Source organism: Lepisosteus oculatus, chromosome 28 (assembly GCF_040954835.1).
Source record: "Lepisosteus oculatus isolate fLepOcu1 chromosome 28, fLepOcu1.hap2, whole genome shotgun sequence".
In the NCBI taxonomy this organism is placed as follows: Eukaryota; Metazoa; Chordata; class Actinopteri; order Semionotiformes; family Lepisosteidae; genus Lepisosteus; species Lepisosteus oculatus.
This window is the reverse complement of record NC_090723.1, coordinates 6,606,794-6,623,005: the sequence shown is the minus strand read 5'-3', so window position 1 is coordinate 6,623,005 and position 16,212 is coordinate 6,606,794. Positions and strand designations below refer to the sequence as shown.

At 44.8% G+C, this 16,212-nt stretch overlaps 1 protein-coding gene across 9 annotated transcripts in view; it reads right to left on the bottom strand.

Moving 5' to 3' along the window:
* Positions 1–16,212, bottom strand: part of myo1d (myosin 1D) — a 92,343-nt gene that overhangs the window by 59,570 nt on the left and 16,561 nt on the right. The window contains exons 1-3 of one of the 9 annotated variants that reach the window (XM_015362138.2): positions 14,827–15,075; positions 11,305–11,432; positions 10,790–10,918 (exon numbers count right to left, since the gene is read on the bottom strand). The exons of 6 other annotated variants lie outside the window; for them this stretch is intronic. In XM_015362138.2, the coding sequence (XP_015217624.2) occupies positions 10,790–10,918; positions 11,305–11,432; positions 14,827–14,931 (362 nt within the window). In that variant the 5' untranslated portion in view covers positions 14,932–15,075. Of the gene's footprint in view, positions 1–10,789; positions 11,926–14,826; positions 15,076–16,212 lie in introns of those variants that run through there. 2 more of the 9 variants (XM_015362140.2, XM_006638269.3) reach the window with 2 other exon arrangements.

Sequence of the window (16,212 nt, the reverse complement as noted above, 5' to 3'; positions counted from 1 at the left end):
AAGCTTAAAAACCCAGGCCAGACCACATTCTTCCCCTGCACTGATTGTTTGCCAGCCTCTGAATTAACACCCAAGACTCTTCTTTGAAAAAGCGCCACAGGGATCTTTAACATAATGCAAAACAGCATTTCCAGCTTCCTTCACTGTCGAGTGAAGGTGCAGGACACATGCTGCACACATTTTAGCAGTCTACAATCGCAGTCTACCAACCCGGAGGATTCAAGCTCTAAAATCTCTTGTTTCCACATCTTTGAAAATCACTTGATGAAAGTTATGAATTCCGCACCAGTGAATATCAATAAATCATTGGAAGGTTCCAAACTAATATCAGGGAGACAGCAACCAGGTGGAGCTCAATAGCTCTGGGCCGGACAAATTGTACCTGATAAAGGACACATCTGACTGAAAAAACAAAAATACAAGAAATGATTTTAAATGGTCCTCTCATCTGAGGGTCTTGGGCTGAGGCTTGGTATCAGCAAGTATTACAAGGAAGAAACTATTTAGGATAACACCACAAAAGACAATACAGGACAAATATAGTTCATTCTTTTTTTTTCCTAGTTGGTCAGCTAAATATTACCAAGGTTTTATGCATTGTCTTCTTTTTATTTTTTACCAGATAGGAGTTCCTGGTTAAGTGGCAAACAAAGAAAAGATAAATGCTAATTTTGTCTGAATGACAAAAGCAGCTGAATGCATTCCCCAGCATGCTATTTGCAGAAACCTCTGCTTTTCTTTTCTGGTTGGTAGTAAAGTTTCCAGCGTTCCCATGTGCTGGTCTCTGCTCCAAGCCACGGGAGAGCTGCGATGACAAACAGTGAGGTCAGCCCAGCCTGCTCCGAATCCCTGCTCACAGTATGGGGAGCCTGGACAGTCCGAGTAAAAATAGAACTTCACCATAGGGCTACATCACATAGGTGGGGAAAAAAAGGAAGGAGACGAGACAGAATTCCGGGATTTCGTACAATCTAGAGTACAAATGGATTCTTCATGACCTAAAGCGAAAGAGATCTGAAAGGTCACAAGCTGACTGGGCTGTAAAAGTCTCACGAAGACTTTCAGATGTAACAAAGAACTGAGAATTAGCACTCCCACCCCTACACACACACTCGAGCATTTTGTTGCCTTTAGGAAATTCCTGCCGCCCTCAGCGCCCGGTTGATGGCTGCATTATGAGAGCAGCCTAGAGGTGAAAGCAATTCAGAGAAACGGGAAAGAAATACAGCAAAAACATCCCAACAGCCGTCACAGCAACAGCAGAAAAATACAGCAGGGGTCTGTGTCACAGCGGACTGGAAGGGGGGGGGGGGGGGGAAACGAGCAAGACGAACATGCAAACACCAGCCAGCACTGCCCCGCCAAAACACGCCAGTCCGCAAATTAGACGTCTGGAAGGCTGTGTGCTTATTTTAGAAACTTTCTGTTTTAATCGCGCTCTGTTTATGTAAGCCCAGTAATGTGTTTCAGATTACAGGAGGTTTGCATGGAAATTTTTGTGGCGAGACTGGCCTTCTCTGGTTGCTGGAGAAAAACCTTCTTCTACGACGGTCCCTTCGGGGGATAAGACATTTTTAAGGCGCTGCGAAACCGGGCCTGTTGTAAAGGCCTTCGGCTGGAGACCCCATTCTGCAGGCCTGCAACAGAGGGGGAATAAGGTGGCAGGTGCTAAGCTGACTTGGGAGGTACAGAAAGTTACCAACAGCTTTGGATTCTGGTAATTCACGAACACAAAAACAGACCTGAGGCGAGGTGTTCAACTTTTTGAAAATGTTTGCCCTCTCCATATGAAGCACCACCTTTCTTGTCTAGGTGGCTCAATACCAACTTCTCCTTTCAATCGTTTCAAAGGACGAAAGTGTTCTAATGCATAATAAATCCTCTCTTTTGTCCTGTGCTTTTCATCCTAGAGGATCCCAAAGCGTTTTGCTCACAGGATGGGACTCGGTTCATTCATCACTCGAGTGCAGCCCCCACCTGGGAAGACACACAGGAGCCACCCTGCACCAGCAGATCAGGAGCAGGACTGAGAAATTGCTTCACCGATTGACTTCAGGGGGAAGTTTTGGGAGGACATACTGGAATCCAAATTGGAGTTTAACTAGGGGTCCTGCTTTTAATAACAGCGCCATGCCATCTGTTATAACCAATTAGCCCAGACCTCAGCTTAGTGCCTCATCCCAAGGAGAGGCACTCTGACAGAACAACATTCTGTAATTGTGGTCCCGAGGGAAGAGCACCACCTACTTCTTAACATGAAGGCCTCTCTCCTGCCCCATCTTCCAGCTCCTCTTTCTTTCCAAGTCATGTTAGGGAAGAGGGGAAGGAGGAGGGGTTGGCTCAAAGTGTTTGTTCATCTCATTCCTTTTCCGTCTCTCTCGCTCTCTCGAGAACACTCCCTTGCTCGTTTTTTTCTTTCCCTGTTCACTCCATCTGGGTGGAAGCCCAGGAAGGGCTGGTGGCAAGATGGTAGAAGAACGCATCTCAACAAAAGATGGGTGAAAGCCTCTGAACACAAAGGCTGGGTCACGCCTAGTGCAGCTTCCTAAGAAAGCAGACAGATGTTAACTATTAATTTTTTCTTTCAGCTTGCTCAACACCACCCCTCTCCCAGCCTACCGTATTAAATGGAAGGGGGTTTTATTTTGAGAAATAGGGACAAAAACGGAAGAGAGAGACAAACCCACAGGGACCCCTGACTTAGTCTGCAAGCGATCACACTCCATTAATACTGGTGAGAAAATGTGAATCGAGTGGAACAGGAGCTTGGAACAGCAGAATTCTGGCCCATGTGACTGTCTGCTCTCTAATGGAGAGAAAGAGAGAGAGAGAGACACTTGTGAGCTGTTTATCAGAGTTATACAAACAGGAAAAGGAAGTGCAGCCCTTTGCCCCCTTCCTGTCTCCCTGCTCCTACCATTAGGCACACTCCCACTTGAACAGGAGCAGATCTTTGAACCCGATTCCGTGTGTGGCGTGGGTGAGCAGCGCATCTGTACACAGGAAGAAAGACAGACAGATGTGCATTACTGCATCCATGGTTTAAGGATACTGCAGAAGCAAGCCCAGGGGTATCAGATTATTTGAAATGTGAACATGTTTAGTCCCCTCACATTAGGTACGGCCTACAAAAATAAATTATTTGACGAGCAGCTCTTTGAAGCTACAGGAAAGGCAGTGGAAACAGCAGTTCTCTACTCAGCCAGACAGCAGGAGGAAAACTGGCAATCCACACCCTTCTGTCCTAACCATCATGCCCAGTAATATAAAAACAAGGTATTTATCCAGCACTTCCAATCATTCCCAATTTCCAAGAGAAATAAAGCTGCAAGTGAGGTTAAGTTACCCTTTGGGCTTGTGCATGCTGATCCAACGCCTCTGTCCTAAGAATTAAGGTTTAGCAGGCTATCAATTTTCAAGTGATTACTTTTTGAGTACTTACAAGGTTTCCTCAGACTTATAACACAGTGATTAAGATGAACTTTAACATAATGATTCACAATGGCGCAGTCATTAAACCACAAATGTGTCAGACTAGACTGTTTCCATGCAATGCCCTAAGGAAGGACTGTATTCTACACTGGAATGTGGAAGCTGCCAGCCAGGTAACCACAACAAATTCTTACTCTTTACAGGTTTAAAAACTGTGGAATTATAAACCTTAGAAACACGAGACGGCCATGCAGACAAACCGCACATGGGTATTATTCATATTTAAAAGAGGCCTTATGCAGGCCACTCCTGAATTTTATTATCCGTGAAATGGTGCCAAAACTTAGTTATGTTGTGCAATTACTGCCTCGAGTCACTTTCACACTGAATTATGCTATACAAATTACAACTAATCTTAACAGATGTACACTTGTACAATCTTCCGTGACAGGTGTGGAGTTATTACACCACATGCATAAGAACAAGAACCCTAAGGTGTGCACTTCCAGCAACATGGCTGGGTAGCTTGTTTCAAACTCCCACAAGCCTTTGGGAAAAAAGAAGCGCCCCCTGTACCCAGTTTAGTTTCAGTGTGGGGTCGAATTAACTGAATGGAGTTGACTTTGTCAACACCTTCGAGCATTCTGAATAGTTCAGCCAGAGGAATTCAAAGTGTTCTCTGTTCAAGATTGAAAAAGATCTGGTTCTTTAACTCTGTCAGTGTGTAGGACAGTGCTTTAAGCCAGAGAACGTACTATATACTCTACTCCAGACTGAATCTGTGGCCTCAAGAGGTTTTTGACAATATAATCACCTTGATTTACAGTAAATTCTACACTTTTAGCTATGGATCCTGGATCGGTTTGCTTTCTTTGTTTTCTCACTGTTGTACAATGTGCTAGACAACAGAAAAAACATGAAGAGATTGCCGATTTTGGTTCCATAACTCTCAGAATATGATTTTCCTCTTTTAGCAAAGAGGGAAATAGATAGCTGGGGGGAAAATAGGGTCTTTAAAAATATCAGCGTTCCAACAAATATTTGCATATTTAAGAACGCAAATACCCATCGGACATGTGGAGAATCAAAAACATCAGGAAATGGGACAGGAGTCTGCTCACTCTGGACCTTGTTTCCAAATTGAACTGCTTTCCCCAAAGTGCTTTTGTATAAATATGGCACGTTTGGTATAAATGTGCGTTATGGCCATCCATCTCCAAAACACTTAGTCCAAGGCAGGGGCAGAGGGGGGCCGGAGCCCATCCTGACAAGCAACAAAACAAGATGAATTATTTTTGGATTTAATAAACTACTAAATGCCTTAATTGAGGAAAACGATATTGAATTGTCTGCGCCAGACTGGCAAGGTTGGGTACACCCTGGACCGGAGGCCAGTCTGGCACAGACAATTCAATATCGTTTTCCTCAATTAAGGCATTTAGTACTTTAATTTTAAAAAATCTAAATACGAATAATTTCAAAATATTTTGTTCTTAATTGTAAGGTACAAAACTTGCGTGCTCCCAAGTGTTTATGGTTTTAGTTTTCTCACAATAGACACAGTATATAGTTGCAAACCCTGAAGTACTGACACTCTCCACCTCCAACAGCACCGCTTACTACTGTGTTCAAAGAAGTGTGGTTTGTTTAAGTATAGCCTGCATCCAATCATACTGCTTTTACATGCACTGCACACTCATTCCTTCTTACAACTCATTTGCAGTGAATAAACTTAAGGGACTGCTTTACAGATCACTCAAATCAGTAATGTTTAACCAACAATATTTAACCAACTTAACTAATGAATAACTATTGTAGAGGACACCAATTCTTGTGTGTGACTTGATCTGCAGTGCCTTACTCATCAGGGCCTTAGTGTCTGAATCTCTCGCACAAAGGACTATATGCTGCGATATTAAACACAAGCATGGTCTACCAAATGAGAATACAGGAAGTTTTAACACAACCAGGGAACAATCCTTAGAACACTTATAATGCACAGTATAAGCATAGTTTGAAGGATTAATTTTCTAAAGCCAATATCCTTCCTTCATCTTCCTCCAGTTTTTTTTTTCCCCCCCAAAGGATTGCAACAATCAAAGTCCTGTAATACAGCATTAAAAGACAAAAGCAGCCCAGCGATCATGCGGGACTGCTGCCACAGGTTTTAAGACAAAGGCCTGTGGAATGCTTAGTGGCAACAACATCAAGACATTCCATCAGCGCTGACAATTTTAAAGAGATAAAATCTCTGGATCTTGTAAATGAAGGATTTTTGAAAACCCTAGGAGGCCACCTGCCCAGAGCCGCCCCTTCTCCCAACCACAGCTGTCCTGCTGTGTGAATCGGAGACAATAGAAAGCCCTCTGATGACTTAATGGGAGTCATCAGACCCGCTAAGAAACAGGAAAATGTCAATCTGACTAACAGGCCAGCTCCTTGCCTTGCAAGTATTTCCTTATTATCTCATCCTTCCTGTCTAGATCTTTAGATGTCTGTCAAATAAAAAAAAAACTTCCAAACTACAAAGAAAATACTCAAATGAAATTTGAGTCACTATGCAGGCGTTTCCTCCTAAATTAGTATTTTTTCTCCTGAAAAAAAAGAATTAATCTATTCATACAATAACATTACAGGTACAAACAAAACAATCATCCTCAGTATTAGGGAGGTAGCCGCCACCTTTGCAGGAAAGGTGAAAGTTATCACCATATATTATTGCACTGTATGCTGCCTTTGTCCATGAAGGCGTTTATAATGACGCAGTCACAGTTTAGACAACAGCAGCAGTTAGTCGGCAATAAATATTACCAAGAACCATTAAAGCAACACCCCCCCACATGCCCAACACCCACATCCCTCTCTCATATTTACATCACAACATGTCTGCTCTGACAATATCCCCCTCTCAACTGGCCGGCTTTCACAACGGGAATGAAAAGAGGCACGTAAACTTCCACTCTCATTCTGTTAAAAAGACTCTCAGTAAATCCAGCCAGCAAAACAAGCTTTGTATTCTGTCATTTGAAACTTGAGACTCCCCCCCCCCCCCCTCCCTTAAATAAAACCTCAGGGCCACCGCTGTTTCTCTTCATGCCTGTGTGTGGATCTGGGCCCAGATGGAAGGGCTGAAGTTTCAGGAAATTTCAAGTCACGCCCTCTGCAAACGGCGACCTCAACGCGCCATCTCTGGCTAGGGGAGCCAGCAAAGCTGACCGCAGGGAGCCCTGACAGCATGGGGGGAGCTGAGGACTCACGCCGGCTGCAGGGTGCACCATGCAAGATGGGCTCCACAGTCAAAACAAATAATTCCTCATACTCGGAGAGCGCTTTTCTGGACACTCCACTCAAAGCACTTTACAGGTAATGGGGTCTCCCCTCCACCACCACCACCAGTGTGCAGCCCCACCTGGATGATGCGACGCCAGCCATAGTGCGCCTCACCTCACATCAGCTGTCAGTGGAGAGGAGACAAGAGCCAGTTCATAGAAGGAGATTTTTAGGAGGCCATTATTTGTAAAGGCCAATGGGAAATTGGGCCAGGACTCCAGGGTAACACCCCACTCTTTTTGAGAAACATCCAGGGATTTTTAATATCCACAGAGAGTCGGGACCTTTTTGGCAGTATACCCCCCTCCCCCTCCACCACCACCACCACCACCACCACCACCACCAGTGTGCAGCCCCACCTGGATGATGCTCCAGTTCGCTCCCCACACACCAGCTCTCAGTGGGGAGGGGAGCAGAGTGATGAAGCCAGTTCACAGATGGGGATTATTAGGAGGCCATGATTGGTAAACGCCAGGGGGAGATTTGGCCAGGACACCAGGGTTAACACCCCTCCTCTTTTCAAAAAACAACCTGGGATTTTTAATGACCACAGAGTCCTTTGTTTTATGTCTCATCCAAAGGACAGCACCTTCTTGACAGTATATTGTCCCCGTTACAATACTGGGACATTAGGACCCATACAGGCTATTTGGAGCACAGCCACCCCTTCTGGGCCACCAATCCAAATCCCTTCAAACTCCTTTGAGTCTCTGGGAACTGGTGCACATTCTCCGCACCCGTCATGCAAATGACCTCCTGCAGTTTTCAGCCTGCAAGGACAGAGGCAGAGGACAGGTAGCCGATGCAAGGGGGGCCTTGTCAGGCTTTGGTCAGCTGATGCCGACAACACTGAGCTTCTGTATGCATCCAAAGAGTCAATTGTTTATTTAAACAAAGTCCTATTTACTATATTGTAATAAAAGTCAGGCAGTGCAACACCATAACATAAAAGTGAAAGCACGTCATATACAAGTAAGCCACCAGCCACAGAACATACATACTGTAACACATCAGAGCCCAAGTCCCCATTCATCAATATCAAGTCAATCTGGGGGTATTAGGAACATGCATAGTGCTCACACAATCTCAACAATGTGTCTCATCCCCGCCGTCTGGAGGTGGGATAGATGATGTGCCATGTGCATTCAGGGGAACAGGCAATACAATTTTCACAGATTGGTGCAGGATGAACACATCAGATTTTACTTAGTCCAGTTTTGGCGGTTCTAGGGGGCTCATCCAGAAAAGGAGCTAACTCAAGGCACAGGTGACACCCATGTGACCCAGATGATGGGGTCACAGTGTTGCTGGCAGGAGCACGGGGCATGTCTCTATCATGAAGTACCTGCTGGAGCCTATTCTGGCAAGCAAGGAGAGCAAGGCAGGCCATCACAAGTCAGCTGCACAGACATGCACACACTCACACCAGTCAATTAACCTACCAGCATGTCTTTAAAACCTGGGAGGAATTTGGAGCACCTGGAGGAAACCTACTCAAACATTAGCACCCCAAGAATTAAACCCAGGGCCCCAGGAGTGTGAGGCAGCGAGGTTAACCACTGTGCCGCTCCAATTGGCAGAACTCCTGCTAGGATAACATGGGCATTATTATTAGGCAAAGGGCTCTTTTTGCTTTCAGACGAACAGCAGCTCCTCTGACCTACTGGAGCTCGCAGGCTTTCAGTGACGCGAGAGCTGCGTCAGCACCGACTCTCCTGTAAGGCCCCTGCGAGGCTCCAGAGGCAGCAGGGTCAGAGAAGCTCGCCAGCAGGTCTCACCCCTCCCATGCAGAGCAGGACTTACAGGAGTCCGGAAAATTGGGCGATTCTGAACAAGGCAAATATATACTGGGGGGGGAAATCAGCAGGCAAAAATCCTAATTTTGAAAACTTTAGTCCTGTTTTCATATGAAATGCCATGCCCGTGATCAAAGACAGTTTCGCAGACCTAAATGCAACATTGATTCATTGACAAAAACTGCTTATAATACGTCTGGACGCCTGCAACACGACTGAGCTCAGGGAAGCGTTTTAAAAAAATAACTGCATGTTGAGACTCCAGCCAGCGGCAGGACGTCCTGTATATAGAGTTTGAAACGATATGCCAAACACAGCAGCTGGGTGATGAATGAGGCCCCCTATCCTCCTCATTCTTCTGCCCAATGTGGTTACCATTACGTTAGCTCATACAGGGGCCTCAGCACAGGCAACGACATTCCACACAGCTGCCACACACGGAGGTTAGGAGGGTGCAGGTCTCTGACAATCCACACCCCCCTGCCTCCCACAGCCAGCGAGCAACAGAATCAAGACCTGCTTTCTGGGGATACGGAAACAAGAAGGACCAAGGCACACACAAGGAGAGATGCGACAGCAGGAATAGAATGTTTTGCCTTTTCTGGGAGCAGCTCAAAGCATTTGAAATCCAACTGCAGAACCTGGAGCTCTCAAAGCCTTGCTTCATGGCCGGCACACACACACACACACCTGCGATTAAACTACTGTGGCAAAAAAAAAAAAGACCTCCTTAATTGCTTGAATTGACGTATAAAGACACTAAAAACAGATTTAGGGTTTTAATCAAATCATGCACATGGTCCCAGCTCCTTGTTTGCTCCTCCCCAGCCCCACTCCAAGCTGGAGATCACAGGAATGACAATTTCATTAAAACAGGGAGCAAATTCCAGGCTGAGAACACAGGATGTGGGTTTAACAGGTGTAGTCAAGGGCAGTGCTTGTTGATGGAGCACTTTACAGCCATTCATCTGCTGCAACCCAGACAAGTGCACACAATTGGGATTTTGCACATTTTTATCCATCCACATCAGACTTCAGTTTGAGATTTAAAAAGTTAAAAAGTTGTTGAAGTGATCTTCAAAATGACCCTCCACACACGACTTGAGAGAAGAGTTACCCCCCACTAGGAAGCCCATGTTGCTGACTTTGCAACATTGAGATTTCTATTAGCTGTTATCTAAATTTGATATGAACTGAGCCTCACGGAAACGTCGGTCTGTGGGAAGATTGGGGGTACAAAGTTTTTGAGCAGGGCTCAAAACACAACACCCACCCCTTACTGAAAAACCTAGTCCACGGGTATCCAGCCCTGGTTTTCGGCAGGTTTTCTGTTCACTGAACAATTCCATCCTGATCAATTAAACAGGTGATCTGTTACATTATGAAAACCGGACACCACTGAGGAGCATTATCTAAGTATTCCTCAGTGGACTACCTCCACTCAAAAGGAATATTTTGTGTGCAATCGTAAGAAAGCACCAGTGCGCACCCAGAGAGCACACATCTTTGCTGTGTACACTGAACTAACGCGTGTGATGTACAGCAGGATGCGTCCATCACACATCTACAGCATCGGCCACCTTCCTTAGCCCTGTCCTCCCTCAGCACTCCGGGGCGTCATCACAACAATCCGAGCTCGGCCGAAGGCGAAGAGTGCTCGGAGAATGGGAAATCGTAGAAAGGGTTTAAAAAAAAAAATCAAACTTGCAGGTGGCTACGTACTGTAGCGGCCGGGTTTGGGTGGGACTGACGGAGGTCACCGCCAAAAGGCCGCGTCACCTCTTCAAAGCCTTGCACCTCTGATCAGAACCGACACACAAAAACCCCGAAAGGCATTTTAAAAATGAACATGTTTACACCTGGACATGTTAAAAGTCATCGCAAAATGATCTGTATATTGCCAATATTGTTGAGGCGGTCTTTGAACAACAATACTGCAGTTGACCGTGTTTTCCCATTGAACTCCCCTCATACGACTGGAAAACACTTCTACTTCTCTTTAATCCTGTATACCCTTATTTTATCTTCTCTGTCAAGCAAAAATAAAAAAAAAAGGCTACGCGCACTGATCTCTGGACATCCCTCAAAACGGCGGCGGCTGTATCAGGACAAGTCAATCCTCCGTCCTCAAGTCCAACCAACTCCCCACCGCGTTGAACCAGAGCCGGGTACCGGTACCGCTACACGTTTCGGCGTGTGACACTCCGAATCGAAAGGAGACTCCAGCTCACCTGTGTTTCAGGTTGGCCATGAACTCCTCCAGAGACACGCTGTCCAGCAGCAAGAAGTCCGCCTTCCCGAACTCCAGACTCTCGTGCTCGGCCATGGTCCGTCCTTCAGGAATCCGCTCGAATATTCCGCTTTAAAGGTTGGGGGTCCCGAATTACGAGAGAAAAGTGTTTAGAAAATGCCTATAGAATTCCTCAGTGCCCGCAAAAAAATGAATATTACTAGCTCTGTCCTGTCCGGTATTCACGAGAATCGTAAACAGAAGTCTGTACTCATCGTGCTGTTCGCGAACTGATTAAAAATCCGCAAAAATTAAAAAAAAAAACCCGGCTCAATTCTGCCAAGGGACGTTTAAGTGAAAGTAAAAACTTTCCTTGAGGACTATCGCTCTATAAATACAGCCGTGAGAGAGAGTTTTTTTTTTTCTTAAAAGCGTGTTTTCGGTAAAGGGTCCAGTCTTCAAGAGTGTATCCCAACAAACCCGAAATGTCAGTATTGTGCGAACCAAGTGCGGTACCATGAATTCTGATGTCTTCGTCTAGGCTTTTCTGTGCTTTTTCTCCTTTTTTCTCCCACAGGAACAGTTCTCCTACCCGAGCTTTCCCGGCGCGCAGTGCTGTAACCCCGGTCAGTGCCCCACCTCACCTGGGCAGAAGGAGGAGGAGAGAGCCCGCCCGGAGTACCGTAATTGTTCGCAGACGAGCGCTCCGTAAATATAACCAAGGAAGGTTACACCGAGGCTCTTATTCAAAGAGCTTTTTCCCCAGTGTGGAAACCACTGTGATACCGGGTGCCGCGCATTAGAGCATCGAGATAAGCATTTGAAAAAAATAATTAAAAATAAAACCGAGTTTTAAGCCTCCTCTTCCCGTATAAAGTCCTATTCCCCTGTTAAGATTTTCTCTTTCTCCTTCCTTCTTTTGAAGCAGATAACTACTGGCAATTCAACTGGTTAACAGCTGTTGCAGGAGCAACAGGGAATCAGGAATCACTTGTTGGAGGGATATAAAGTCTGAAGTCCTGAACGGAGCTTCAAAACATGGTCCTTTTTACGGCAACAGTGTGGAGTAGTTTATGGTGTTGGTCTGTAACTTGATCATTGAATATTCAAATCTCAGGAGTGACACTGCTGTAGCACCCCTGAGCAAAGTACTTTTACCCCAGTAAAATACCCAGATGTCTAAATGGGTGTAAATGTTAGATGCCTCAGAGGAAAGCATCAGCAAAATCTTTATTGCAATTTGTTCTTTCTTTAACTTTACCGCCTACAATGCAGGTTAGTTTAGAATAAAAGAAAACTACCAGCTGTTAGCCGGGACTATGATGTTGAACTGTGCTCGTCCATTTCAGCTGGAGCCCCAAGCAGGCTCACGAGAACAGCAGGGAGCAGACAGGTCTGCCATCATGTCACCTTCCTGTCTCTTGAACAGGGGGTGCAGAGCTACCCAGACTCCTCAGCCACAGGATCTGCTGCTCAAAGAATCAGAATTACTTTATTTGCCAAGTACGCTGAATATACAAGGTATTTGATGTGGCATCTCAGTGCACAATCAATAATACATGTACACTTCACCCAAAGGGCATGCACAGCTTCACAGTCATTAACACACTGCATCCAGCACTCATGTGTTCCGGCTCAGCAGGGTGAAAGCTTCAGGGAAGAAGCAGTTCAGTTTTTGCTTTGATTGAACAGTAGAGACTCCCCAAAATAAAGCACATGTAGTACAGGTCAAGCTGCTTAATTTTGGCATCACTTACTCTTGTAAAACTGCTGGCTTCCCCAAGGATGTTAATAACACACTTTCTACATTTGATTCGTTTTTGTTCTTTGAATAGGACTCCTGAACTGGGAGAGGTCTGAGGATAAGTGAACAGAGGATGCAAACCAGGTTGGTTTCCAAAGCTCTGCGGCAAAATTTGTTCACCCCTTTCATATCAAAAGTAAATTCCAGTTTTTTTTTTGTAATGCAAGAGACACAAAAATAAGACCTGTATGATCTAGCTCAGTAGTTTTGCACCTTCGTCTTTCACAAAAAAAAGATCCAGCTATTTCTGACCTTCAAAAAAAAAAAGGCACAGATGTAAACATCAAGCCAAGACTCAGGAGTTGCAGAGAGAGGAGGAAGATCTGCACTGTCCCAAACCCACACATCATCTCCCAGGACCCTAAACAACAACCACCACTCAGCCACTGCTTAGGACCTAAATCAATTCTCATGCAAATTAGCTCAATAACTTAATTGAGATCAGCAATACAATTTAGACTAGAGGCTCAGGGCCTCCAGACCTGGAGTTCCCCACCCCAAATATAAACTGGGGAACACCATGGAAAAGCTACATGATGCAAGACCATACCTGGGACAGGCAGTCAGTCTAGATCACCACCTGAGGGGAGCCAGCTGCCCATCACCTTTCCAATCCCTGACAGCTGAGCTCCTGGACAGAAACCCTCCTTAAAATTATTAATCAAAGATGTTAGAGATCCCAGGTCCACATCCTAGATGAGCCACCAAATGTGACAGTTTGACACAGCAGCCTCTCTTCAGATAGCTTGTGCTCCTGAGTACAAGGACACATTGACTTCTCACAATGAGAGGACATTGCTGTTAAATAAGCACTTATTTCAAGTCACATTTTCATTCACACAACAGAAACCTACTCTGGCAAACCCAAAGCTCAGCTACCCCACCATGGAACCCTTTATATACCACACCTACACAAGCTGACACCTGTGTGGGAATGTGCCGCTCACCTTGCACCAATTAACCAATTAATGACTTAATCCATCACCAGACAATTGAGGCCCAAACGCCCTCTAGTGGCAGGTCAGCGAAAACTACTTCAAGGATAAAGTTTATTTGCCATATATAAGTACTTGAGTACTTTGCTCTCAGTGTACAGCCAGGAGAAGGCGAGAGTAAATAAAAACAGTAAGGGAGCAGTGCAAAAAGCTTGCAATACAACATGAGGTGTATGATACAACATGCAGTATAGAAAACACTACAATTTACAACATACGATAGTGGACAGCAGTGTGGTGTGCAAACAAATTCAACATTTAACAGTCTGTTCAATCTAGCAGTGGAAAATCTAGTGGTCAGCCAGTTGTCATTCATCTGTTAGTCATTCATGATGTACTGCCGGGGGATAAAAGTGGTTTCTGACCCCGGAGGTCTGAGTTCTGATTCTGTAATATTCCCTGCCAGACCGTAGAGGTTCTGGGTTAGTTCTAATCCTGTATTATGGTTCAGGCAATGGATGACATAGATCCCTTCAACTGACAGTCAGTCAGATTCCTGTCCTGTGTAGTCCTGGTTCCTCTCCTCTGTCCTGTCCTGTCACTGTGGTCAACTTTGATAAGGGGCTGTCTAGCCTCTGAATATTTGCTAAGACCCCCCCTGAATTCAAAACAATCCTGGACTGACTGTTTCAGGGATGTGCAGTCTCTGTTGGTGTTCACATAGTGCACCTGGTCTGTCAGGCTTGGTGCCATGTGCCACTTTACAGAAGGCCTCACTGCAGTGCCACACAGGGACCTGGGATTCCTAAGCACCACTCCTCTGTGGTTTCAACAGACGAATCGGATGATATTTTCAGTCCTCTGCTGTATAGTGAGGCTGTGCTGACACCTTGTGGTTAGTTTAGGCCATGCTCGCAGTAGAAAGAAGACAGGGGGCTCTATAATTTATGTCCACGATCACACCAGTGCCTGCAATAGGCCTAGCTTTGCACTTACTGTACACAGTTCTGGGTATTAAAATGGACATCATAAAGCCACAACTGAAGTTAATTAGGATTGCACTGCTGTTACTCTTTCCTCTTTTTCCTGTTGCATTTATTCCTGACATTCACTAATGATGCTGCACTTCAAACCATGTCTTACAACTAGAGAACCAATTATTAGCTATAAACGTGAAAGTATGAAATGAGGGCTTCAGTCTTACGAATCTGAGCATGAACACGATTTTACACACAAGACTTCTTTATGCGTTCTCATTTCATTGGTGAAAACATAAATTGTTAGAATGGAAGGATTTACCGGGTTTTCTCGACAATTCCTGAGAAAAGGGTAAACTGTGAATCCGCGCCCGTCCAGAGCCAGATCTGGACCACAGAACCATCGCAGTGCAAATGTCTGGACCATTTCTGGCCCAACAGGAGTCTGTCACTGTGGTGAAAGAAAGAGACAAGGAGAGGAACTGGCAGACTGCAGATATGGGGTTGGTGAAGTCATACCGTCTGCTGTGCTTCTAACGCAGTTTAAATACTTTTCTGCAGAACAAAATGAACAAAAGGCCTTTAAAATGCAGCTCCTACTGCAGGACTGCAACAGCGCTGCCATCGCAACACGCTCTGGAGACATCGGGAAGCTCCAGATCCCAGATCTGAATACGTCAGATGAGCATGAAGTGATTACATCACCATCAACAAAGAATATTCTCCATCTCCAAAATCGCAGAAAGAGAGGAGAGGTAAGAGAGACCTGCCATGGCGGAACTCAATAGGTCCCCTTGACTGGAGCACCTTGGCAGCTACATGAATTTGTAAGAATCCCCAAGGACCTGAATATGAATAAAGCAAATAGTCATTTTAAAAGAAGAGTGGCATGGAAAATCTAACAAATCATTTTGCCCTAATTTACAGTGTCCTTGTAAGATATGATATCATCCTTTTATTATCTTATGGACAGGATGGTTAAAGGATCAAGTCCCAGGCGGGATGATGTTTTGGTACCCTTATGCAAGGTATTTTACTCATGTTGTCCTAGTAAAATGTCCTATTGTATAAGAAAAAAAGATTGGATACAAAGAAACCAGGATATCAGGACCGCAAACTTGACTGGGAGCTGTGTTCCATACTCCAACATCTCTTTGTGTGAAGAAGCACCTCCTGTTCTAGGTTTTAGATGCACTTATTTTTAAATGCAGAATTAACGCTTGCCTTCTTTGTCTCTCTGCTGATTCTAAAGACATTTGCTGTGTTGAATTTTTCTGTAACTTTGAGGATTTTGAATACTGGTATCATTTTCCACTCAATCATCTCGTCTAAGTTCGTGACAGTTCCTGGATAATACTGTAGCGTATGGAAATTGAGTGTCCATCACTGGTACACACTCGGTGTGTAAAGGAAACACTAGCTCTTTAATGATTTTCAGTATAATGCAAGCCTACTGTATCGAACATCCGTGTTGATTTAATGTTCCTTATCATAAGCTGATCTGCCTTTACTTAACCTTTCATTAACAGCAAAAAGTGTTAACCACTTGTTAACTTTAAAAGTTAACTTTCATCAACGTCGAGATCGCAGAGGGTAAGAAATAATTGCAGATGGATATTTTATGAAAAAGGACACTAAAACTGGCATTATCAGTAAGAACAGTTCTGAGAAATTGCACTGTAAGAAGGCTGTGTATTGCTGACAGTAA